The sequence below is a fragment of the Callorhinchus milii genome, unplaced genomic scaffold, assembly GCF_018977255.1.
Source record: "Callorhinchus milii isolate IMCB2004 unplaced genomic scaffold, IMCB_Cmil_1.0 Scaffold3, whole genome shotgun sequence".
In the NCBI taxonomy this organism is placed as follows: Eukaryota; Metazoa; Chordata; class Chondrichthyes; order Chimaeriformes; family Callorhinchidae; genus Callorhinchus; species Callorhinchus milii.
The window spans coordinates 11697397-11723431 of NW_024704744.1; the positions used below are offsets into that span (position 1 = coordinate 11697397).

At 44.5% G+C, this 26035-nt stretch overlaps 2 protein-coding genes across 5 annotated transcripts in view; one reads left to right on the plus strand and one right to left on the minus strand.

Moving 5' to 3' along the window:
* The window catches only part of sh3yl1 (SH3 and SYLF domain containing 1), a 72768-nt gene extending 67420 nt beyond the window's left edge, over positions 1–5348 (minus strand). For 2 of the 3 annotated variants that reach the window (XM_007894009.2, XM_042333560.1), the window contains exon 1: positions 5229–5348. In XM_007894009.2, the coding sequence (XP_007892200.2) occupies position 5229 (1 nt within the window). In that variant the 5' untranslated portion in view covers positions 5230–5348. Of the gene's footprint in view, positions 1–3316; positions 3340–5228 lie in introns of those variants that run through there. The other variant, XM_042333558.1, reaches the window with a different exon arrangement.
* A 1031-nt stretch (positions 5349–6379) lies between these two features.
* Positions 6380–26035, plus strand: part of acp1 (acid phosphatase 1) — a 32796-nt gene continuing 13140 nt past the window's right edge. Inside the window, exons 1-3 of one of the 2 annotated variants that reach the window (XM_042333603.1) lie at positions 6380–6457; positions 14120–14193; positions 15410–15523. In XM_042333603.1, the coding sequence (XP_042189537.1) occupies positions 6418–6457; positions 14120–14193; positions 15410–15523 (228 nt within the window). In that variant the 5' untranslated portion in view covers positions 6380–6417. Of the gene's footprint in view, positions 6458–14119; positions 14194–15409; positions 15524–15582; positions 15697–26035 lie in introns of both variants that reach the window. The other variant, XM_042333602.1, reaches the window with a different exon arrangement.

Genomic DNA, 26035 nt, shown 5'->3' on the forward strand with positions numbered 1-26035 from the left:
CCCCCAAGCCTTCCCCTACTTTCATCCCCGAAATCTCCACCCTCCTATCTTCCCTCTCCCTCTGCTCCGAACACCTCCTTATCCTAAATGACTTCAACTTTAACTTCACCCCTCCTGCTTACCTCTGCTGACATGTCCTTCCTTATCTCCTTCCTCAATCTCTCCCTCCAAATCCACTCCGCCACTCACATTTGCAGTCACCCCCTCAACCTGGTGATCACTCGGGGCCTCACCATCTTGGACCTCACCATTATCGACAAAGTGATCTCGGACCATCAATTCATCTTTCTTAACTCCTCAATTGCTCTCCCCACCGCCACCCAACGCACATCCATCTCCTAAAAATCCCCCCCCACCTCCCTCTCGACTGCCTTGGAGCAACTTGAACTCCTTCCCCTCTGGGCTTCCTCCCACAATGAACTATCCTCCTCGGTCACTCTTCTCCACAGCTCCCTCTCCTTCATTCTCGATTCCCTCGCTCCCCTCACTGTTTCCTGTTCACGTAAGTCACTATGAGACGCCAGCCACCTCGCTCCCTTAAAGCACAGGTGCATGCCGCTGAGCACACCTGGCTTAAACCAAACTTAATAGTCCACTAGCAGGTCTGCCTGAACCATATCAAATCCTACCGCTCCGACCTTGCAACCGCTAAATCGTCGTTCTACTCCAAGACAATCTTGGAGGCCAAGGACAACCCCAGGCTCCTTTTCTCCATCACGAACCGGCTCCTCCACCCTCCCTCACCTCAAATGCCAACTGCGAGGTGGTGCTGGACTTCCTTGAATCCAAAGTCGAGGGAGTCCGATCAGCTGCCTCTGCCATTCCATCTGCTACCTCCTCCCCATCTTCCCCTCCCACTCCAACCCATCCCTCCCTTCATACCTTCAAACCTGTCTCTCCCTCTCTCTCATCACTACAACCCACATGAAACCGACCACCTGCTCCCTCGAACCCATCCCTACCTCTCTCCTTATCTCCCAGCTCAATCTCTTTTCCCCTCTACTCACTGACATCATAAACCTCTCCCTGTCCTCTGGTACTTTTTCCCACCCCGTTAAAAACTGCCGTCATCACCCCTATCCTTAAAAAACCCTCCCTGAAACCATCTCTACTCTCAAACTACTGCCCCGTCTCCAACCTCCCTTTCTTCTCCAAGGTCCTGAAGCAAGTTATCGCTTCTCAGCTTTGCTCCTTCCTCTCCCGCCACTCGTTCACAAATCCCTCCAATCGGGTTTCCGTGCCACCCACAGCACAGAAACAGCCCTGGTCAAAGTGACAAATGATATTCTGTCCATCTGTGACCAGGTCTCCCTCTGGCTCCTCATCCTCCTTGATCTCTCTGCTGCTTTCGACACCGTCGACCACTATCCTTCTCTAACACCTCTTCTCACCTCAACCTTCATGGCTCTGTCCTTGACTGGTTCAGATTGTACCTCTCACACTGCCTCCACTTCATCCGAAATGCCCATACATGCCTTTATTACATCAAGGCTTGACTATGCAAACCCATTGCTTGTCGGCCTCCCCAACACCTCCCTCCATAGGCTGCAGACCATCCAGAATTCTGCAGCCTGCGTCCTCTCCCGCACTAGCCTCATTGACCCTATCACCCCCATCCTAGATTGACTCTACAGGTTTCCCGTCACATAGAGGATAAATTCAAGATCCTGGTCCTCACCTTCAAAGCCCTACATGATCTTGCTCCCCTTACCTCTGCTACCTCCTAACTCCCTACCATCCTGCTCGCTCCCACCGCTCAGCAGGCTCCGGCCTGCTTCAAGTCCCCCGCCTCACTGCCCCACCCTCTGGAACTCCATCCCGCAGTTCCTCCCACTCACCTCCTCCCTTGCCTCCTTCAAGACCTATCTCAAGACCTTCTTCTTCAACCATGCTTTCAATCTCCCTGTTTCCCACCCTGCCCTCCACCGTCCCGAACCCCAACCCGGGTCTAAAACTGTCTGCCCAACGTCTTGGGATGTCCTCCCGACATGAAAGGCACTACACAAATGTAATTTTATTGTCGTCAACAAACCCCCTTCAGCTCTAAAACACAGTCAGCTGTGTAAAACACTTTTGAGACATCCTTTTGATGTGAAACGCACTATATTAACCTACACTGTATTGTTGCATGCTATTAAATGTTTTGATGTATACTTAATATTGCAGCAAATAAACTGAGAAGTAATTTTAAGATCATATGTTATGATTTTCGTGAGACCACACCTGAAGTACCATGTGCAACTTTGGTCTCATTACTTCAACAACGAAATTCTGTAGTCGGAAGAACAGTGGACATTCAAAACTGTTGTTGGAGCGAGTGTAGAGAAGTTCAAACTTAATTTAGGAAGAGATATGAGGATAGGTTTGGAATCATCGGACTCTTCTCTCTTCAAACAGAGAACACTTGATCAGGCTAATTATGATAAGAAGGATTTGGAAATTCTGAATTCAGATAAGCAAGTGTCTTTGTGCCAAATTCAAGAGTTCACAGAACAGAAGTGATTTGGAAATACAAGTGATTATGTTGATTAAAAGGGTGACAGGCATGTGTAACAGATACCACTGTAGCACATAGCAAGAAACTTCAAAGTGGAACTGAATATGTCTTTTTCAATTGGATCTTGAAGTATGTTTCCAAACCAGCAGAAGTCATGAAATGTTGGGAGATTGTTACTGTGAGCCAAAAGATACTTTTTTTAAAAAATAATACATTAAAGAGCACATCAGGATAACAGAAAACACAAGCTAAACGGTGAATGTTGCCTCAAATCTGATAAGAAAGCAATGAGAGCGTGGAAAAGCAAACAAAAATAAGGACAACGGGCAGAGAGAGAATTATTTTAACAGATATTATCTTCAACTAAAAAATAAAAAGTGAAAACATTGGGGAGATTTACGCACATTGCCACACAGAAAACAAAACAAATCAGGAGATTATGCCGGAAAGTCAGAAGGTGAACACGAAAAAGAAAAGCTCTGAAACAAAAAAAAGCATAAAAAACAAAAACTGAGAGAACATAATTCTCAAATGTCTTCTTCACTTGACCTTTCTCCCGTCATATTACATTTAATTTGATCATATTTAAATTAATGCATTATTTTCTCTCTCCCATCTCAGTGTCATGTGTCAGCTGTGGCAAATATAGTGTTGGGTTATACATTCCCAGTCATTGGCAATGCCACAGTTAGCTAGTCACCTAAAGGTCAAACAGTCCACAAGCATATTGCTTCTGTATGTGGGGAGAGAGAGAGACAACTTCCTGGTCTTTGGTCACCGTCCTCCCACTCCCCATGGCTCGGCCCCGGGATTCCTTACTGTTAAGCGCTCTGAGATGCCGTCCGGCGTGGAGGGCGTTATATAAATCCAAGTTGTTGTTGTTGTCTCCTCACATGAACAGCTGGAAGGTGGAAGTTAACAGCAATTGAAGTTGCATCACTCCACATTGTGGTATAGTGCTATGTATCTAACCATAGCACAATACCACAAATACAATATTCCTTTATTTGTGTTTTTTTTTTATTTTTTAGTCAAAGATAATATCTGTTAATATCTGTTAAAATATTTGTGAATACAGCCATGATTGCCAAGAAAAACAATCATTACACTCAAAAGTAGTTACCTGTGAATGAAGCTGACACACAAAAATAAATGTTTTTCTTCTGGAAGCATGCCAGTGCAATATTAGCCGAGTTCACCTGGCCTCTCACTACCTCCACCTCCTTCTCAGTCCACTTCCTCACTGCTGTTATTCCAATAAGCATAACTTTACATCAATATCAAGAAATGAATCTGTTACTCAACAACAACAAATTGCATTTATATAGCGCTTTTCACGCCAGGAGGATGTCCTAAGACGCTACTCTGTTCATCCTCCTCTTATAATTCACCTTGCCCCACACCCATTCACACAGTTTGGTAATTTGTAATTCAGCCTTAGGTTGAAACATTAAACTGAGGACCAGACTGTCTGTTCAGGTTGAGGTTGAAGATCCCTTGGCACTACCTAAAAAAAATGAGTTTCTCACACTGTCCTGGCCAACAATTCACCAAATAACATTGGTCATTCACTTCAACAATAATAACTAGCATTTATATAGAGCTCCTTGGGCAGGGTGGCGTTCCAGAGAGCTTCATAGCTGTTTGTGAGACATTCCTGTGTGCAAATCGGCTCTCTTGTTTGCTTACACATCCATAATCACTACACTTTACAATATGAAGTGCTGTTAAGCATTTTAAGATTCCTCCTTATGGTGAAAGGCACTATACCAAACATAAGGATTATTATGAAACACAAACAGAAGTCACTGAGAACACTTAGCAGGTCAGGCTGCATTTATGCAGAAAGGAAAATGAGTCAATGTTTCAGGTCCACGACCCTTCATCAGAACCCGAAACGTTCACTCACATTCCTTTCTCCATAGATGCTGCCTGACCTGTTGAGTGTTCCCAACGACTTCTGGTTTTGTTTCAGATTTCCAGCATCTGCAGTATTTTGGGTTTTATTTATAAGGATTATTATAATGAACAACAAATGTTACAATATTGAACGTACTGCTCTCCTCCGCCACTCCCCAAATTATTTGTTATAAATTAGTTAGCATAATAGTATTAATAGTATTAAGAAATAATAAACAAATAATAATTTAAAATAAACAGTTCCATGATTTTGTAAAAACTACCTTTGTAAACAGCAGTTTTCTTGACTTAAATAAGAGTTCCTGGTCTTGTGAGCTGCCAGTGTAATGTCTGATTTGTTCACTGGGCTTGTCACACACCTACCAACTTCCTCACTCTTCTTGTTCCAATTTGCATAACTTTACATTTACTTGGAAGAAATCAGTTTGTGACTATATTTATCCTCCTTTCATGATCCACCCAATTCCACCCAGAGCTTGATAATTATCAGCAGAGACAATGTAGTAAGAAATGCATCGATTCTTTCCATACTGAGCAACTTATAACAATAATAATCCTTGCATTTCCTATAAAGCCAGTCAGGTCAAGTGAGGAGGATGTCGCCAAGCGCTTAGTTCACAGTACCTTGGGACGTCCTCCTGTCGTGAAAGGCATTTATACATATGTAATTTGTTGTTGGGGTTGGGGTGAAGTGTAGTGACTGTGCATTGTGTTGGCAAATTGATCGCTATTATAATAATTTGCACCAAAAAAAAAGCGGATCTGCAATACAACTGTGAAACATAGAACAATTTAAGGGCCATTAACTTACTTTTACAAAGGCAGGAATGATCTTGAATTGGGACGTGGAGAGAGTGCTGCTGTCAGTGTGGAGTTGCTCACCTGTTCTCTCTCTCTCTCTCACCTGTTCTCTCTCTCTCTCTCACCTTTTCTCTCTCTCTCTCTCTCTCACCTGCTCTCTCTCTCTCACCTGTTCTCTCTCTCTCTCTCACCTGTTCTCTCTCTCTCTCTCTCTCACCTGTTCTCTCTCTCTCTCACCTTCTTTCTCTCCCTCCTCTCCCTCACCTGTTCTCTCTCTCTCTCTCTCTCACCTGTTCTCTCTCTCTCTCACCTTCTTTCTCTCCCTCCTCTCCCTCACCTGTTCTCTCTCTCTCTCTCACACACACCTTCTTTCTCTCCCTCCTCTCCCTCACCTGTTCTCTCTCTCTCACACACACCTTCTTTCTCTCCCTCCTCTCCCTCACCTGTTCTCTCTCTCTCACCTGTTCTCTCTCTCTCACCTTCTTTCTCTCCCTCCTCTCCCTCACCTGTTCTCTCTCTCTCTCTCTCACACACACCTTCTTTCTCTCCCTCCTCTCCCTCACCTGTTCTCTCTCTCTCTCGCACACCTTCTTTCTCTCTCTCTCTCCCTCAACTGTTCTCTCTCTCCCTCACCTGTTCTCTCTCTCTCTCTCTCTCTCTCACGTACCTGGCCAACCCCTTCCTGACTCAAGCCCTACCTGGGAGGAGGGAGTCCGGGGAGGGAGGGAGGGTGAGGGAGTCCGGGGAGGGAGGGAGGGTGAGGGAGGGAGGGAGGGAGCCCCACTCCCTGATGCTGTCCAATGGCCTCCCTCCCCCCCAAACAAACAAAACAATGGGCGACTCTTCCAGAAACTTCCACCTTGTTCATGACTCGCCACCGTTTGTTGCACACGCCCCCGCCCCGCCCCCTCCCCTCCCCATTGACAGGACAGGACGGGACCCCCTTCGTTCACGAGACATGTAACAGAATAAATAATAGTAATAATGATAATAGTCGACATGTGTGAGAGCGGAAATGTGCAGCGAGAGACACACCCACGTGATCAGAGCGGCACCTGTCAATCAATCAGCCGCAGGGGGCAGTGACGTCGCGGGGAGCGCACCACGTGACCAGGACACAGCTCCGCCCACTCCCCCCTCGGCTCCTCTCCTCCTCCTCCGCCGCCGCCGCCGTCCGTCCGTCTGTCTGTCTGTCTGTCATGGCCGCCGTGAACAAGTCGGTTCTGTTCGTCTGTTTAGGTAACCAACCAGCCGCCCGCCTCGGGGGAAAGCGGGAGCAGGAGGAGGAGGAGGAGACTGAGAGAGGAAACGCGGCGCCCTTTCTCCTCCTCTGTTATGTCTGTATAATAAGGCGTTTGTCGGTGCGGAGTCCTCCGCCGGGGCCCCGGGGGGTGGGGAGGGAGGGGCGCGCGCGCGGTAAGTCAGTGCGGCCTCTACGTGGAGTCCGGCCGACGGCGGCCCTCCACGTGGGTGGGTGTGGGCCCTCTCTCCCTCTCTCCCTCTCTCTCTCTCTGTCCATGGACGGTGGCGGGGATTTGGCGTTCCTCCACGTGGGTGAGAGGGGAACGCCGGGCGGCCTCCTCCACATTGGGCCCCAAGAGCCCCGAGACACTGTTCGGCCCCTTTCCGTCTCCCCCCCTCCCCCCCCCCCATTGGGGAGGAATTGACACCCGATGGCGCCGCTCAGCGCTTTTGGGCGTCCTCCTGACGTGAAAGGCTCTCCACAAATGTCTTGTTGCTCCTCAAGACCCCGATGTTGCTCTCCCCCCCACCCCACCCCCTTTGCCAAATCATTCTTCTATTCCAGGTTAATCCTGGAGGCGAAGGGCAACCCCAGGCTCCGGTTCTCCACCACCAACCGCTCCTCCGCCCTCCCCGACACGCCTCGCAGATACTTTCCTCTGACGCCCACTGCGAGAAAATGCTGGACTTCCTCGAGTCCAAAATCGAGGGAATCCGCTCAGCTGCCACTGCCCTCCCAACTTCCACCCCCTTCCCATCCCCACCCCACACAATTACCCATCCGACAGTTATCCATCCCTCCTTCCACACCATTGAACTTGTCATCCCCTCCTCTTTCTTCAACACGGTAACCTCCATGAAATCCACCACCTGCTCCCTCGACGCCATCCCTACCCCTCTCCTTAAATCCCAGCTCCACCTCCTTGCCCCACTACTCACCGATATCATTAACCTCTCCCTGTCATCTGGCACTGATCCTTCACCCCTCAAAACAGCCAATATCACACCCACCTTGAAGAAACCTTCCCTCGACCCATCACAGTTATCTAGCTACCGGCCCTTCTCAAATCTCCCCTTCCTATCCAAGGTCCTTGAGAGAGCCATTGCCTCCCAGCTTCGCTCTTTTCTCTCCTCTCACTCCCTCCATGATCCCCTCCAATTGGGTTTTCGTGCTGCCCACAACACCGAAACTGCTCTGGTCAAGGTCACAAACAACATCCTGACCATGTGTGACCAGGGCTCCCTCTGGCTCTCATCCTCCTCGACCTCTCCGCCGCCTTTGACACCGTGGACCACTCAAACCTCCTCCACCGCCTCTCCTCCCACCTCAACCTTCAAGGTTCTGTCCCTGACTGGTTCAGGTCCTACCTTTCACGCCTCCACTTCGTCCTGGCAGAACGGCTTCTCCTCCAGCCCATGCACCGTCTTGTGCAGTGTTCCTCAGGGCTCTATCTTTGGTCCCCTCCTCTTCACCCTCTACTTGCACCACCTTGGTGACATCATCTACAGACATGGGGTGAATTTCCACATGTATGCGGATGACACCCAACTCTCTGACTCCACCTTGAACTCCAGGACTACTGACGTCCTGACGCCTGTCCAACATCACGTCCTGAAGGAGGGCCTCACCCCTTAGGCTGCCGAAATCCTCACTCACACATTCGTCACGTCGATTTCTGGAACTCCCTCCTCATCGGCCTTCTCAACTCTTTCCTTCACAAGCTGCAGATCATCCAAAACTCTGCAGCTCGTGTACTCTCACGCACCAGGCTCCATGACCTCATCATTCCCACCTTCGCCCGACTCCATTGGCTCCCCATTCCCCAGAGGATCAAGTTCAAGATCCTCGTCTTCACCTTGAAGGCCATCCATGGCATTGCCCCCTCCTACCTCTCTGACCTGCCGACTCCCTACCAACCTTCCCGTTCCCTCCATTCAGCGGGCTCCGGCCTGCTCCATGTCTCCCGCCCTACCATCGGTGGCCAGGCTTTCAGCCTCTCTGCCCTCACACTCTGGAACTTCATCCCACGGTCCCTTCGCCTCGCTTCCTCCCTTTCCTCCTTCAAGGCTGATCTTAAGACCCTTCTCTTCAACCATGCCTTTGGTCTCCCTCTCACCTCTCTGCCTTCCCCCACCCCTACACCACCCTTCCCCCATGATCAACTTGTCATGGTTCAGCCCATTTTTTGCCCTTTGTTGGAAAATCTAAATATAATTCAGGTGGCCACAGCCTTGCTGCTTCCTACCTCTGTGACCTGCTAACCCTATATCAACCTGTTCGCTCCCTCTGCTCAGCAGTCTCTGACCTGCTCCACCATCACCGGTCGGACCTTCAGCTTCTATGCCCCCACCCTTTGGAACTTGATCCAACAGTCCCTTCACCTTGCTCCATCCCTTGCCTCCTTCAAGGCACATCTCAAGACCCTCCTCTTCGACGCGCTTTCAGCCACCTACCTGCACTCCTAATCCCAACCCCCAGCCCGTTTCCAAATCCCTGACTGTCCAGGGTTTTGGGACGTCCTCTTGACGTGAAAGGTGCCATACAAATGTAATTTGTTATTGTCCACAGCAGTTGTCAGCCAAGGAATTAACGCTGTGTGACCAAGCATCCTTTCAGTTTTTACCTGCTTTTGCAAGTAGTAACTAACATTGCTGCTGATGCAGAAATTATTTTACTATTAGCACTGGAAGTGGCCATTGAGCAGGGGGAAAGTGGTTGGCTGTGCTCATACACAGTGAAACCAGCTACCAGTCTCGTTATAAGATGGATTGGGATTTTTTGGATCCCAAATATTGCATAATAACAAGGGCAGACAGGTCATTTGGGAAGGGGTTGGTTTGGAAACCGCTTTTCCATAATTCGTACAAAAATGGCTTCGGAATTGGCTTTGGACAGCAATGTTCAGGACATGTGCATGCATTCGGGACATATGTGCATGCAACCACCAGGAAGGTGGAAGGCGAACTAGCCGAACCTTGGTCTTTTTTCGTCTAGCATATCTTATGTTCTTATACATTGTGTAAAGCTCTTTGAGATGTCTCGAAGGTGTGATAAGGCAACGATTATTATTATTTATTTGGCTCCTGCTGGACAAGCTCTCAATGGCAAGTTGTAAGATCTTAACTGGTTAATTTGCAGCAGGTCGCTAGGCTTGGCACTGTTCCTAATACTCTCAAATTAGGTAAGCAGGATATCCCTCCAGGAATAGAGTGTACATTCCAACTCCAGACATGAACATTTCCATACGCAGATGGCATGCGTATGTGGAATTCTGTCTAGTTTGGATATTCTTAAGCGTGGTGATGGATTTCTGCATATGTAAAACACCCAGCTGACCAAAACAAAATCACAGTATTTGGCAAGTGCTTGAGACATTATTTTGCTTGAATGTTGCTATGTAATGTAAGTTGGTGTTTAAGGGGCTAAGTGCCAACATCATTTAAGGGGGGGAGGGTTGTGTTAAAAAGCTGGGTGTGAAGCTTGGGCATTAACTTCTGCATATTATTTAGATTCCTGCACGATAACAAGGTCCAGGTTTTTTTATTGTTGAGACTAATGTTGAGGTAGCGCTGGAAGATATTATAAATAACATAATAATCCTTGCATTTGATATAACGCATTATCATGTCTTTGAGACATCTCAAAGCACTTCACAGATTATACTGGAAAGTGAATTGACTATATTTTGTGGGCGAAACACGGCATCCAATTGCACAGTGTCCACAAATAGTCGTGGATTGAGTGACCAATTTATTATTTTTTAAAAAGATTGAAGGAATTATTACCCCCAGAAAAGCGATCCACCAGTCGACTAACAATCGGGTTCCGACTTACTGCTAGGTAAACAGGCAGGCGTGTGGAGTAAGGAAACTTGCCCAACGTTTTGCCCTGCCGGGAATCGAACCCACATGTCTGCTTGTGAGGCGAGCGTTCTCATCACTGAGCTACAGGACTCCATATACTGTAATGTAAAGTGAATTGACTGTATATTTTGTGGGTGAAACAAGGCAAGCCAATTGCGTACAGCAGTGTCCCGCAAACAATTGTGGATTGAATGACCAAATTTTTTAAAAATTATTTAAATCAAGAAGACTTTACTTTTAGCAACATGTCATATTGCTGTGCCAGCCTAGTTCAGTTGATGCCAGTCTCACCTCCGAGTCAGATTGTTATGGGTTCAAGCCTTATGTTGGGACTTTGAACTCACAGTCCACCCTGACAGGGTAGTGCACTGCATCGTCAGAGATGCTGTTCTTTGGAAGAGGCGTTGAACCGTGGTCCTATCTTGCTGTTCAGGTGGACGTTAAAGATCCCATGACACTATTCGAAAAGAGAAGGGAGTTTCTCTCGACGTCCTAACCAACAAATAGCGATTTTCTTCAGCTTTCTAGCTATGTGTCACTCATTTTAATATAAAGTAGATAAGGCAATTTACCATGGTAAGAAAGGATCAATGATTGTAACTATAAAAAAATCCACAATTTTATGCTATGGAATTGTGGATTTTCTCTTTAATGGCATTAAAATATTGCTGTTTTTCAAATTTTTGAGATCCATTGGATGGTGAATAAGCTTTTCAAGAGACCGTTTGAAGTCAGTTTTCACCAACTGCATTTGACCTGCACTGTGTGAATTGACATGCTGCCAAAACCACCTGCGAAAGTTGGTTCTTGACTTTCAGTTAATGTTTCTGAACCTCGATTTATGCTTTGTCCTTCACCACAGAAACACAGTGTAAACCACACATAAAGTGTTAATTACCTGTGTTTCTCCATTGGTCTCAGTGTATCCTTTTGCTGATTTTTCTGGTCTGTTCTGTTGAGGTCTTTTTCCCTTTCATTGTATGTGTTTAAATGTTTTGAGACCCCCCGCCCCCCTCCTGTCAAAGCTATATAACATATTGAATTGTTCCACTTTATTTTACCTGGTTAAAAGTAATTGTAACTGATGCACTGAAGTTTAGAATGCAGTGTGTATACATACATCTTTACTGTACTTCAGTAGCTTCAATTTTGAATTGTACATGTCTGAACATATTGCTATTGACTGCAGTTGATAGCAATTATCTGTGAAATGGTTTGAGACATTTGTCATAGATACTGTACTATAACTAATGCAAGTATTATTTGTTTTCTTGAAAAGCGATTCTTCTTACAGCAGCCTTTTTGAATTGAGTGATTAGTAATGCATTGCATTACAATAAACTTTGTAACATGGGATAGTTTATAGTTGTGTGTACACCAACATTTACTTATCCAAAATATATGGAGCGGTTCCATCGATGCTTCAAACTGCCGGGAAACCCACTGGAAGCCAAAATGGCTGACTTCTGGATTGCTCAACAACGTTACTTTCTGTATGCTGCGCATACATGGGAATGCAGATATTGACAGAAACCTGATAACTAAGAAGTCAGAATTTTTGATTTCCCATACTCCAGTTGGCATTTTGAAGTACTGATGGAGCTGACCATTTTGCTGTGCAATGTGTAATAAATGTAGAAGCAATGACCAGCAGCATGCCCTGTTAGAAATAAGGAAAGCTGATTTTGTCCCTCCCCTCCAATTCTTTAACTCAGGGTCTTTGATGCCAATTTGAGCCTTTTCGATATACTGCTTTTTATAATATTGTACCACACCAAATTATCCATTCAGCCATCAAAGAACTTTTTAAGGATAGATGATTTTGTGTTTAGCAACACTGTGGGTCTGAAGTCGACGAAGGTTGAAGGAGAAGAGTAATTTGGAGAAAACAGTTTAAGACTTCCCCAAATAAAATATCTAGTCTTAATTTTCAGAGTCCATTGTGGAGAACAAAATGCTCTGCCACCAGTTGTTATGCCAGTTTGCACACTCGCTCCTCCCCTTCTCTGGTAGCCCCAAGCTCTCAGAGTCGGCCTTTGCACTGTCCCACAGCGCCCAGCTCCTGCACATCTATCACTTCTGACATGTCATGGGCACCCAAGGTCTCATCTGATCCCTCTGTGTGATTCCCATGCACAGACTTGTTGCACTGTAATTCTTTTTATTTCTACATTAATCCAGAGGCATCTTGCAATAATGTGAAACCGTGAAAGGCAGAATTGACAGTCCTATATTAAGGATTGCTTTCTATGTATGGAATAATTTTAACAAAATTGAATTCCAATAATACTACACAATGTAATTCAATTTGTGATATTCACAATCAAGATTTGATATGAATAAAACGTTCTGTAGTCAAAAGCAGTTTAAAACAGGCAATTGCAAAAGTCAGCAAAGTGCAGGCGTAAGAGGGGTGGTGGTGCAGGTGTGGAGGCTGGCAGCAAAATGATCATTAAGATGGTATTTTCAATTCTTAAATTAATTGTGCATTGGAATGAAATGCTAGCCATTGGGTACAGTTCAGAGTGTAGTTGGTGGAATTGAGCCTGAAATTCAAACAAGGTTGAGCAAGATCCTGGTCAACAGTGTAATAAGACTCAACTCTGCAGTGTAGTTTTGGCATTAACTTTTATGCAACCAGACTCATTGAGGGACTGTTTGATAGTACAAAACTATAGTAGTGTTTGCTTTGCTTGTATAGTTTAATGTTTTGCCCATGAAGTCAATCCACTTTACCAGTATATTATGTGAAGCACTTTGAGATATGTCGATGAAATGATGAGGCTTTATATCCAATGCAAGGATGATGATTAATATTGCACATTTTACCAGATCTGTTGAAAGATCACAGTTGACTTTATTTTTTCCCTGTTTCTCTCCTTGACATCAAACATATTGCTGATGGCGTAATGGCATATTTGCAATTATCACAAGTTAGAAGTTTTGAGAACTGTCAACTAGACGGTTCATTTATTATGAATTTCTACAAGAGTTTTTCAATTTTGCAATTTCAATTTCTTCAACTTGTGCCAAAACATTGTGGACAGTGCAGTGTTTAATTCATTTTGCTGTGTTTAGGATATCAGTACTTAAACTCCCTTGGCTAAGTAAGTTTATTCATGAAGTAGCTGAGTATATAGATTGGGAAAAGTTTTATCTCCGGTCCTGTGCTGTCAGCTAATCTCTGCAGTGGGGCACAGTAATTGACTAGGAGAAATCAATCCGGGTTCCTGCGTCTGATGGTTATCCAGCAACCTCCGATGGAGTTGCATGTATGTCACATGAGGACAAGATTGGGCTCAGCTGTGCTGTCAACTCTGGTTGAATCATCTGCAAACACTCACTGTCAAGGCTCACATATGAATATTGGTCAGTTGAGAGGAACCGAAGGGTGACTGGCGCCAAAGAACAGCAGACAGAAAAAAAATCGAATGCATTAAGAAAGGGGAAAAAAATTTGTTCCACAAATAAAATTGGGTTTGTGGAAATTCTCACATGTAGTTTTGGGGTTATTATGCACTTTTATCTGAGCAAAAGATCAAAAGGTGAAAATGTCACCCTCTTAAGAAGTACACTTCCATTTAAAAGGTTCTATCTCCCTTCTGCAAGCTAGGTGTTAGTCAAGTTTAATTTTAACAGAGTAGATATTGAGCTATTGTGGGCCTGTAAACCACAAGAATTTCACACAAGTGGTATACTATTAGATAAGAGCTTACTCTACACTTACAATACATTTTAGAATGTGTAAGAGAAGTGATATAAAAGCATGTTTTAAGCTTTTGATTTTTTTTAAAGGTAACATTTGCCGGTCTCCAATAGCCGAAGCAATCTTCAGGAAGCTGGCAACAGACCAAGGTGTCGTTGACAAAGTAAGCCTTGTTTTCTCTTTCTCTTGAAATGTTTATTTGACAGATTGATTTAATGGAGCATTCTTTCATAAATAAGCAAATCCAGAACATATTTTAAATCTGTCACTTATACTTTAATACCTCAAGCTGAATCTATATAGGTGAATTTAACTTTAGACCCAATAAATACCTAACAGGAGTAACCTTAAAGGGATATGGGGAAAGCCAGCCAAATAGGTCTCAAAAGATTGGTCTTGATAAGCCAGCCAGCACAGACATGGTGAGCCAAATGGCCACCTTCTGTATTATAAAATCTTATGATTTTACCCCAGGGGTAGGGTCTGCTGTGTCCCTGCATACATTATATCTGCAAATATCAGGAGTAGTATCATGGTTGGTCTCACATTTTCACTGTAATGCCCAATATGTTCAGGAAGAAAACAATTTTCAACTGCTAACATATAATATGTTAGCTATGATGCTAACAGGTAGATTGTTTGATGGTTAGTTTCCCCAAAATCTCAGAAGATTTTTATTCTCATCTCCAAACATGATTTATTCAAACAACCACAAAAAATACCCAGGGCTAAATATTTTTATTATTAGATACTGCACTTTTGTCAATGCCTTTTATATTGCATATATTGCTATATTGCTACGAAGCTGCTTATCAGTTACACATTTGCTTTCACAGTACAAAAATAAGGTACATTCAACAAGGGTGAAAATGTTTGGGAGTATCACTGAATGACTTTAAAGTGAATCTGATACTAGATTTTCTTTTGGAAGTATAAACTTGATAGAATACTAAACCATAGATTGATGGTAACTGCTAGATTGGAAAGTAAAGTCTGCAGTTTGGTTTCTGTAGATGTTATCAGAAATGCCTGATGAATTGTTCATGGAGGTCTTGGGATGGATAGTTATTGTTATTGGGTCACTTCTGAGTTGCCTGAAAGATAGAAAAAGATGTCCAAATTTGAAAATATTAATGATTTACAATTAGGGGGGGTTCTGTATATTTTTTTTAAATTAAATTGTAAATTTTTATTTAAGGTCCTGAACTAAAAATATGCAATTTTGTTTTTATTCGCTAACAAACTTTGTATTTTTGTCAAAACTAGGGAAAATGCTGCATTGAAGTTTTTGCATTGTGGATTTTTAATATCAATTGCATTAGTTTATTTTAGTGCATGAATAGCAAAAAAAAACTGCATGCTGCTTGTATCTTTTCCAGTGGAGGATAGACAGTGCAGCAACATCAACATATGAAATAGGAAATCCTCCTGACTACAGGGGCCAGAACACTATGAGGAAATATGGCATTACCATGAGTCATATTGCCAGGCAGGTATTGTACCTCAATTTTTATCTTTTATTGTGGGATATCAATTTTTTGTTTTATTGCAGTGGATGATAGACGGTGCTGGTGTATCTGACTGGAATGTGGGGAGCTCCCCAGACTCGCGAGCTGTAAGCTGTTTAAAAGAGCATGATATTGAGACCGCTCATAAGGCAAGACAGGTAGACACAATTTTATTTAAAGTTTAAATTGTTTTCAAATAAATGAAAGTTTTTTTTCTTAAAATTAGTGCATTGTAACTTTGCACATGTACCACCGATGAGGAAAATTTGCATTGAAGAATCTGTTTGGGAAAAAAATGCAGCATTACATTACTGCCCTGGAATTTGGGGGTGAAGAGAACAATTTTAAGTATTGATGATCACTGCCCTCAGGAAATTTAAAGTGAGAAAAATCCATGGTGAAGCAGAGTGTATAACAATTTAAGTAATGATGCTTGCATTTGGTTTGGCACCTTATCACATTGTTCAAACATTTCAAAGCCCGTCACAGAAATTATTAATTGCAGTTTCTGAATATATGTAAGCAAACACGCCAGCCAATTCACACAGAGCAACATCTCACTAGCATTAAGGAATTGATTGTCCAATTTATCTGAAGGATTTTTGGCTGAGATATCAGGGGAAATTCCCTTCTGATTTTGGAGTGTCATGGATTCTTTACTGTCGACGTGAATAGATAGGTGGGACCTCAGTTTAATGTTTCATCTGAAGGACCGCATGTCTATGACAATTCATTGCTACCCCCAACACATGCATGGAGTGTCAGCCTGGGTCATGTGCTCAAAGTCTGCAGCCAACCGAGACATCTGATGTGGCTCTTTGCCCTGTATATGTGTTTTATGTTTTTGTATTCAAATTGTAAGATCATCAGTTTTGTTCTTTGTAGGGTGCTTTATTTATGATACAATTTTTCCAGCACCAAATTTGTGTTTTACAGTACAGGGATGTAATTTAAATTAGCTCATAATCGTTGAGTAACTTGTATAAGCATTTGCTCTTGCTGAATTTAGCTATTTTGGAGAAGATTGAAATTTAACTTGCCAATTCAACAACAATGTAGGCACATTATGGCCAGGTCTATTCCACAAGGCCACACAAGCAACTTTCCACCAGGATGGAAATCAAGAGAACTGACCTACACTCCTTAAAGCAGTCACTGATGCCAATTGTAGCACTGCAGCTGTTGCTCCCTATAACATCACAGCTGAATCCGCATAGACCCAGATTCAACCTTTGTGGTGCAGTTCAGCAACAGGCCTTTACCCACCTTTACCCAATAGGGGGAGCTTGAATTCAACAGGCATTATATTGTATTGAATTCATGCGCATTATATTATAAGATATTGTAAGCAGGATAAGAGTCAGATACTACAGAAAATCCAGTTACATGACATAGATTATGAAATCAGTGCCTGAGTATTGGAAGAGCTTTGGTGTCTGGGTTCATGGTGTTATGAGAGCCTATTGATTATGTTTCACCTGAGAATAATATAGTAATATAGTAATGTATTGGTGAAACAAAATACTGATGTTGAACTACCAGATAACAGGGAGAAAAACCTTGACAAATATGTATTTTTCTATAACTTTTATTCCATTGAACATGATATCTTTTTAATATATGTCGAGGTATTGTTCTCTATATTTTTACAATTAAGCTGCAGTTGATATTTTACATACTTGTTGATGGGGAAATAAAATTGTAATCTTGTTCAACCATCAGCTAGTTATGTTTTTTGAAACTCACAGGGGTGTTTTTTGAATTTGTATCTCAGCCCGTTTATTCCCTCATCCTGAAACCAAATCTGTGTTTGCGCAGTGTTTGGGTAACATTGAAGATGTTAAATTTTAGCTTGCCATTAGTCGTTGATTCCTGAGAAATTCATTTAGATCCAAGAACAAAAAACAAATCTGAGAATAAAATTTCAAACACTTAGCTCTCCAGAAAAACGAAAATGCCCACGGTGCATAAATAAAAGAAAGGAATGGAAGGCAGTGTGTTACGATATTTTTAACAGTTATTGAGATGACGACATAACTGGCAATAAGTAGGCAGCTTCAAATATACCGAATGTCCTGTTTGACCCTCATCTGGTCTGTGTGCAATGCTCTTATTAACTTTTATTTAATACTCAACCTGACTGAACTGCTTTGACATAACTTTCCGCTTCTATCTTAGATTGAGTCTATTAAATCTGCCCCTTCCACAGACCAAGATAAAAATATCCAAATGTGGTTTTCACCTCCCACATATTTCCTTGAGGAAATATTCTACACAATTAATCAGAGATCCTCAAAGAAAAATTAAGTAAAAGAGTATTCAGCCATTTCCATTAGTATATTCTTACTTCTTTTCATTCCTGGCCCAATAGCAATGTGGTGCATTATTTGTTCATTTCAATCTGTACCTGTTCCTATAACCTCTAATACTGTTCCCTAAAACATTATTTATTAAATTTTAAAAGGGTTAATCAACACTGTATCAGAATTGAATCTGTTCACATGTTCTGTTAGAGGCAAATATTATTCTAATATCTAGTCTTGTTTAAAAATTGATAATATAATTTATTTGTCCACTAGTTCTATGCTCATGTAATAACTTGCTTGTGCATTAAGTTGAATAGCCTGCTTTCATGTATATAGTCTGAACTTATTATAATGCAAAATACTGTAGTTTTGTTTAGGTATAATTTACCAAAGTAAAAATGATTGTATTTATATCTTGACGCCATATCAGTGAACACATTACATTTAAATTAATTTAAATTTGTGTCATAGCAATAAATGTGGCATGCAAGCAGTAACGTCTAAACTACACAAACTGTTCTTTAAATTTCAGTTAACTTTTGTACTAAACATGGTAGCAGGAATCTTCTGACTGTGCGAGACGAGTATCAATTTTCTTGCTTATAAAAAAGCCAGTGGATCAGCACATTGACTATTCTGAGCTTCAGTTGAGTTTCGGACTTGTATAACTTTTTTGAAGCCCTCTTTTAGAATGAGGGAATTTGAAAGAGACTTGGGCATCTCAGGTGACCCATTGCTTATCATCAAAAACAACAAAATCACATTTATATAATAACATAGTAATCCTTGCATTTGATATAGTGCCTTTCACGTCTTCAAGATGTCTCAAAGCGCTTCACGGAATATACTGTGAAGTGAATTGACTGTATATTTTGTGGACGAAGCGCTACAGCCAATTGTGAACAGCAGTGTCCCACAAAGAGTCGTGGATCGAAGTGACTAATTTATCTTTTTTTTGGAAGGAAGGAATTGTTACCCCTGGAAAAGAGATCTGACAATCGACTAACAATGGGTTCCTACTTACTGCTAGGTAAACAGGCTTGTGGAGTAAGGAAACTTGCCCAACATTTAGCCCTGCTGGTAAACGAACCCAGGTCTCTCACTTGCGAGGCAAATACTCTAAGCCCAGATCTACAGTACTTCACATGTAGCGCTTTTCATGTCGGAAAAACATCCCAAGGTGATGGACAGTTACAAGTTTGTACCTGAGTTGGGTGTTGGAACCAAGAGGAGTAGGCGGGATGGGAGGATGGCTGAAAGCATGGTCAAAAGGAAATCTTGAGACTAGGGAGAGGGATTCTGAGATAGAGTTCCTAAGAATGGGGCAGAAAAGCTGAAGGCCCATCTGCCAATGGTGGGTTTGGGCAGGGAGCGCACAGGTTAGCATGGTGTCAATAGGTTGCAGAGATAGGGAGGAGCAACGCCATGGAGGGCTTTACAAGTGTTGTTGTTGTTTATCATGTCCAAATTGTGTGATGTGATAATTGACAAACAAACAGGACTGGGAGCACTGGATTGTTGGAGCTGCTCTCCTGTGAATGAGAAGTAGAGCGAGATCCTATTCACATGTTAAACGTGAAAAGTTCTCAACAACAATAACAACTTGCACTTAGATAGTGCCCTCCACGCAGGGTAGCGTCTAAGAGTGCTTAACAATGGTCCAAGCCGGGGTGGGGTGGCTGTAAGCACGGTCAAAGAGGAAAGTTTTCAGGCCTCCAATGGTAGGGCAGAGGGTCCGAGGGACAAGCAGGAGGCCAGTGCCAGTCGAGCGGAGGCGCCGGGTGGTGGATTGGGGAGTGAGCAGGTCGGAGAGGTAGGGAGGTGCCAGGGAGTGAATGGATTTGAACACGAGCTTGAGGATCTTGAAGTCGATTTGTTTTGTGATGGGGAGCCAGTGGAGCCCGGCTAGAACTGGTGAGATGTTGGTGTGGAGTTTGGTCCGGATCAGTATGCAGGCGGCAGAATTTTGAATGAGCTGGATTTTTTGAATTGTGGAGTTGGGGAGACCGGCGAGGAGTGCGTTGGAGTAATCCAAGCAGGAGGTGACAAACGCATGCATGAGGGTTTCGTGAAAAGAGAAGAAAGTTTCTCCTGATGTCCTGGTGGAGAATCCCGCAGATAAAATTAGGTCATTCACTTCATGACTGCATGGGATATTGCTGTATCTAAAATTGGCTGCTGCATTTGACACAAAGTGCATAGACATTACACTTTACAGTAAATCCTGTGAACTAATCCGAGAAGTACACCCCCGTGAAAGGCACTATATCAAATATGAGGATGATTATTTATTCAGCATCAATTATAATTATACAAGTTGGTTCCACTTTCTCTTTGGTGTTTGGTGTCTCTTTGTTTCTCATTCGCATAGAATGAAGTTTTGCACGCAATTCTGGATTGTACTTGAAATTTTTCTACCTATAATCTTGTACAGTGCTTGGCATTTCGAGGGAAATTTTCACTGAATATTTTAAATGTTATGATGATGGTTTCTGTGGGATGAGAATTTATTCTGTCTGTACTCAGTGATCACTGCATCACTGTCTCTCAGGTCAGGTTAGTTATCAATTAGCTGCAATGTGGAACTTGTGTTGTATTCCAGCAATAAAAAACAAAACCTCTTGTGTTTTTCCTGTTATAATATTTTATATAGTACCAGCTTTACCTGTTGCAGCTACACTTGCAACCAAAGGATCCAACCTGGAATTTAGATTTTAGTGATACTACTCACAAACCATTTAACAGGCCATAAAATATTGTGTCCACTTTAAGCAAAACTGCAATACATGTGTGATGAGCTTGTTTAGGTCACAGCTCATCAACGATGGAAGATCCTATCAAAGAGCATTCAACATAGAATTGTCCATGAGAAAAGCAGGGTGTGTTCAAGAAAAGGCCAGCAACCTTTAAGGCCCTTGTGCCTTGTTAATTTACATGGCAATGGACTTTTGAACAGAGAATTGGAGCCTTTTGAACTCAAATGAGTAGTCACTTGGGAGCAATGGGATGTGAGGACTAAATACATCTTCCCCGTTGAACTGACCAGTCAGAATAGTTGCTTCTAAAACGTGACATTGACTGCTTTACCACCAACCTTGTGCCATTGCATAGCTTCAGTGCATCTAGATTCCTCAGCAGCATGATTATGCATCCAAGTTTTTGTATGAGTTTGTGTGGAGGCATACCGGATGGTTCCAAAGAGTTTAGTTGGGTAGATGACAGCATTTTTGATGTCAGGAATAGTATCTATGGACTTGTACACAGTTTCTTGGCCAGGGATGTCATTGAGTAGCTGGGAATTGATCTTGCTGTCACTCATTTTTTGGAGCAAGGGTTACCTGTTGACACAGCCACTTATAATTTGTGTAGTTATGACAGGTTCAGGAAAAAATAGTTTTTGAGCTCTACTATATCTTGTACAATGGTCCCACAACTTTGGGGGATCTGAATTTGCCATCTGTTGAATCTACTGGAATTTTGCCATCCCCAATTTCCAGAAGGAGCTTGGAATATCCCTCAGCTGCGGAAATGCCATGAAAATGGACTTGCATGTTTGTCCTGAGGCTCATCTTCTCCACATATGCCCACAGCCTGGAAACCTTAAGACCGGCATTCAGTTCATCACCTTGGGTACCACGTGGTATGATAGGTAGTGCCTGGCCAAAGGCTCCAGACAAAATAAATGTGATCCCTCCCATTATCTGGGTGTTTTCCCTGATATCCTGTCCAGAGCCTCAAAGGCATGCTTGTGCGACATAGTACATTCATCCCACACGATGGTTTTACAGTCCTTGATCAATGTGGCTGCAGCTGTACCATTCTTGATATTGCACACTGGATCCTCTTAATTCAGTGGCAGCTTAAAGGCAGAATGGGCGGTTCTGCCATAAGTACAGTTGCTGCAATATGAAAGGATGCAAAGGCAAATGTAATTTGGCTCCTGGACCAAATCTTGGCCAAGATGAGATTGATGAGGTATGTTTTTCCTGTACCACCAGGTGTATCAAGAAAGATAATGCCTCCTTCATCGTGATCAACTTTGTGAAGGATACTCTGATACTCTGCAGCTTGATCGTTTGTCATGGTTGTTTCTCTCTCCTTGACAAAGTGCTGCATTTCATCTTGGTTATAGTTGATTTCCCGCAAAATTTCTCTGGCCAAGGTGACATCTTCTATTCTGTAAATACAGGGCAGATCACAGTGTGGCAATACCTTTCCTCCCATTGCCATTATCTTGTCTTCTAAGTGCACAAGGGGCCTGGTTGAAGATGGCATCACTGTAGTCCAACTCTGTTTGTGGATTTGCGACTGCATAGCTGATGGAAAATATCTTTTGACATGCTTTCTTTGTGGTTATTCCACAGCTGTCTTGGATGAGAGAGACCACAGGTGTGCAGCATGATGGCAGCAAACAAATCCCTCAGTCTGATAGTAGAATGTGCCGCGGCTGCTTCTTCTAATGTCTGGTTCCAGTGGGCATCGTCTTCTAGGAGACCCCTGTAGTGGCATGCTTCTCGGAACGTATTGCAGACTTCGTCATCAACTGTTTTAAGTTCCTTATAGCTTGTTGGGTCTCTCACAGTGTGCAGCAAAAGCCTTAGGAAGTAGCATTCAAAATTGTTTGGATGCACTGTGTACACCCTACCGAGTGCGTCACTGGACTTGACACGGGATAGCCTTCAACAGGAGTACCTCAAACTCTTTGCTTCCACGTCTTGGTCTGGGAGTTCCATGTGAAATACTTTTGAGACCTCACAGTAGAGAAGGATTCTTGCAAACTCGTCCTGTTGGCATAGTTTGAAGAATGCAGCTAGTGTAGTTTTGGGAAGTTCAAGTGAACGTTCCTGGACATTTGCTTCTGTGAAAAAGCAACCTTTGGACAATTTCATGGTGGACATGAAGGTGTTAGACCACTAGATCTCCTTCTCCTTCACCACCTCCACCCCCCTCCCCACCTCCACCAGACCCACCACCATCGTCTACCGCCCTTGGAAGAAGTTACCCCCACAATCCCTAACCGATGCCTTGGAGTCCTCTGAACTCCTCTCCCTCTGGCCTTCAACCCTCACCGACCCCTCTTCTCCTCTCCCTCCTCCACAATACCCTCTCCTCCACACTCGATACTCTTGCCCCCATCACTTCCCGCACTGTCTCCTACTCCCGCTCCTCCCCCTGGTACACCACCCACCTCCGCTCACTGAAAAGCCAGGTGCGGGCTGCTGAACGCACCTGTGTCAAATCTGGCCTAACGGTCCACCGACAAATCTGGCTGGACCTCCTCAAAATTTACCGCTCCACTCTAGCCTCGGCCAAGTCGTCCTTCTACTCCAGGATAATCCTGGAGGCGAAGAACAACCCCAGGCTACTGTTTTCCACCACAACCCGACTCCTCCGTCCCCCCCGCCACCCCGCGCAGGTCATCTCCTCCAACCTTCACTGCGAGGAGATGCTGGATTTCCTTGAATCCAAGATCAAGGGAATTCGCTCCGCGGTCACTTCCCCTCCAACATCCACCAACCCCCCAACCCCTCACTCCTACTGCTACCCATCCTCCCCTACTCACTTTTGGACCCGTTTCCCCACCCTCTGTCACTAAACTCATCCTATCCCTAAAACCAACCACCTGCTCCCTTGACCCCATCCCCACTCCACTCCTTATCTCCCAGCTCCACTTTCTTGCCCCACATATCACCGACATCATCAACCTGTCCCTCTCCTCTGGCTCTGTCCCCATTCCCTTAAAAACTGCCACCATCACGCCCACCCTGAAAAAACCCTCCCTTGATGCGTCGCAGCTATCAAGCTACCGGCCCATCTCCAACCTCCCCTTTCTCTCCAAGGTCCTGGAAAGAGTTGTCGCCTCCCAACTGCGCTCTTTCCTTTCCACCCATTCACTTTTCGAACCCCTTCAGTCAGGTTTCCGTGCTGCCCATAGCACAGAAACTGCCCTGGTCAAGGTCACCAATGATATCCTGACCATCTGTGACCAGGGCTCCCTCTGCCTCCTCGTCCTCCTCGACCTATCGGCAGCATTCGATACGGTCGACCACGCTATCCTACTCCACCGCTTGTCCTCCCACCTCAACCTTCAAGGCACTGTCCTTGAATGGTTTAGGTCGTACCTTTCTCACCGTCTTCACTTTGTCTCGACGAATGGCTTCTCCTCCACCCCCCGTACTGTCTCATGTGGTGTCCCTCAGGGCTCTGTCCTCGGTCCCCTCCTCTTCACCCTCTACATGCTCCCCCTTGGTGACATCATCCGCAGACATGGGGTTAACTTCCACATGTATGCGGATGACACCCAACTCTACCTTTCCTCCTCTACTCTCAACTCCACGACCACCGATGTCCTGACAGCTGCCTGTCCGACATCGAGTCCTGGACGAGAGACAACTTTCTTCAGCTCAACGTGCGAAAAACCGAGGCCCTCCTGATTGGCTCACGTCAGCGCCTCCGCACCTCAGGCGCTGACACCATCAGCATCCAAGGCTGCACTCTCCACCTCTCAAAGCCAGTCAGGAACCTCGGCGTTTTGTTCGACCCTGAGCTGTCCTTTCTCCCTCACATCCGCACCACAACTGGCACCGCCTTCCATCACCTCCGGAACATCGCCAGACTACGGCATTACCTCACCCCTCACGCTGCTGAAACTCTGGTTCACGCCTTTGTCACCTCAAGGCTGGACTATGGGAACTCTCTCCTCGCCGGCCTTCCCGCCACCTCCCTCCACAAGCTGCAGGTCATTCAGAACTCTGCAGCTCGTGTACTGTCCCGCACCAGGCTTCGGGACCACATCACTCCCACCCTCGCTCGCCTCCACTGGCTCCCCATCCCCCAGAGGATTGATTTCAAGATCCTCATCCTCACCTACAAGGCCATTCACGGCCTTGCTCCCTCCTACCTCTCCAACCTACTATCCCCCTACCTACCTGCCCGTACCCTCCGTTCCTCTGGCTCAGGTCTGCTCCACATCCCCCGCCCCAACCGCCCTACCATCGGTGGTCGGGCCTTCAGCCTCTCAGCCCCGAGGCTCTGGAACTCTATCCCCAAGTGCCTTCGCCTTGCTTCCTCCCTTTCCTCCTTCAAGGCCGGTCTCAAAACCTTTCTCTTTGACCGAGCCTTCAGCTCCCCTCTCGACTCTCTTCCCCCTCCTCGCTCCCTCCCTTCCCTCCCCTCACCCTGACCATTTCCCCCTGCTCGGGTCATGACCCAACTGTGCAACGCCTTGGGACGTCCTCCTGACGTGAAAGGCGCTTTATAAATGGAATCTTGTTGTTGTAGATGTCGATCATGCATGTGAACACCCAGAGTTTTCCAGATTGCTTCATTCTTGCTCGCATATCGGCCCATCTGGTAGTGTGTTACCTTGTCTTTTGGGCTTCCTTCCTCCCGAGTCGAAACACAAGTATGTTGCATCCCTCGTTCATATATTTACACATATATTTGATGTTCTTAACAGAGTTACAAAACTCAACATTGATGTGAGCATTGAAGAGCTGAGAGAGATAGGGATTATATGGCACAACCCAACGGTTGTCCACTTCTACCTGCCGTTTGTTGTTTGCCAGTACTGCGTGGAATTCACCACCTCCAGTTAACCTCTGCCTGTACAAAGGAAACCCGTCATGACCTATTTGGCTCTCCTGTACAAAGCTCCTTGGATATTGCTTTGAGCAAGATCCATCTTTCATGCAGGGAGATTTTCTGTTGAATTGTCCATATGGGCCATGAATCATGTGTTTATCAATGATTTCAAAGAGCACAGGTTTGGCAGTTCTGCAGAGATGACATTGTCGATTTGGTTAGGCCATATCATGGCAGTCCTTTGGCTTCTGTCCAGGCAACAGTTCCTGCTTGATCTCCTTCCAATTACAGTTGCAGGTGGATGTGATGTACAGGTCAGGTCAACCGTATCCTCACACATAGCACAATGCGTCCTAGGTTCTTTGGTACATAAGCCATGGCTCCCCCCAGTGAAACTGGATGGTAAGATGACCAGTTGATCTACGTTGCTGGGTCACCATCATTTATAAGTGCATCCCACCTATAAGCGTGTTTATAAATGCGTGTTTATGGCATGGATGATTATTCTATATTCTTCTGCAGTCATTCTTTCCATTGTGCACTTAAAGCTCCTGATGTATGTGTTACTGTTGTGAAGCATATGTTACAGATCTAGTATGAGAGCTTT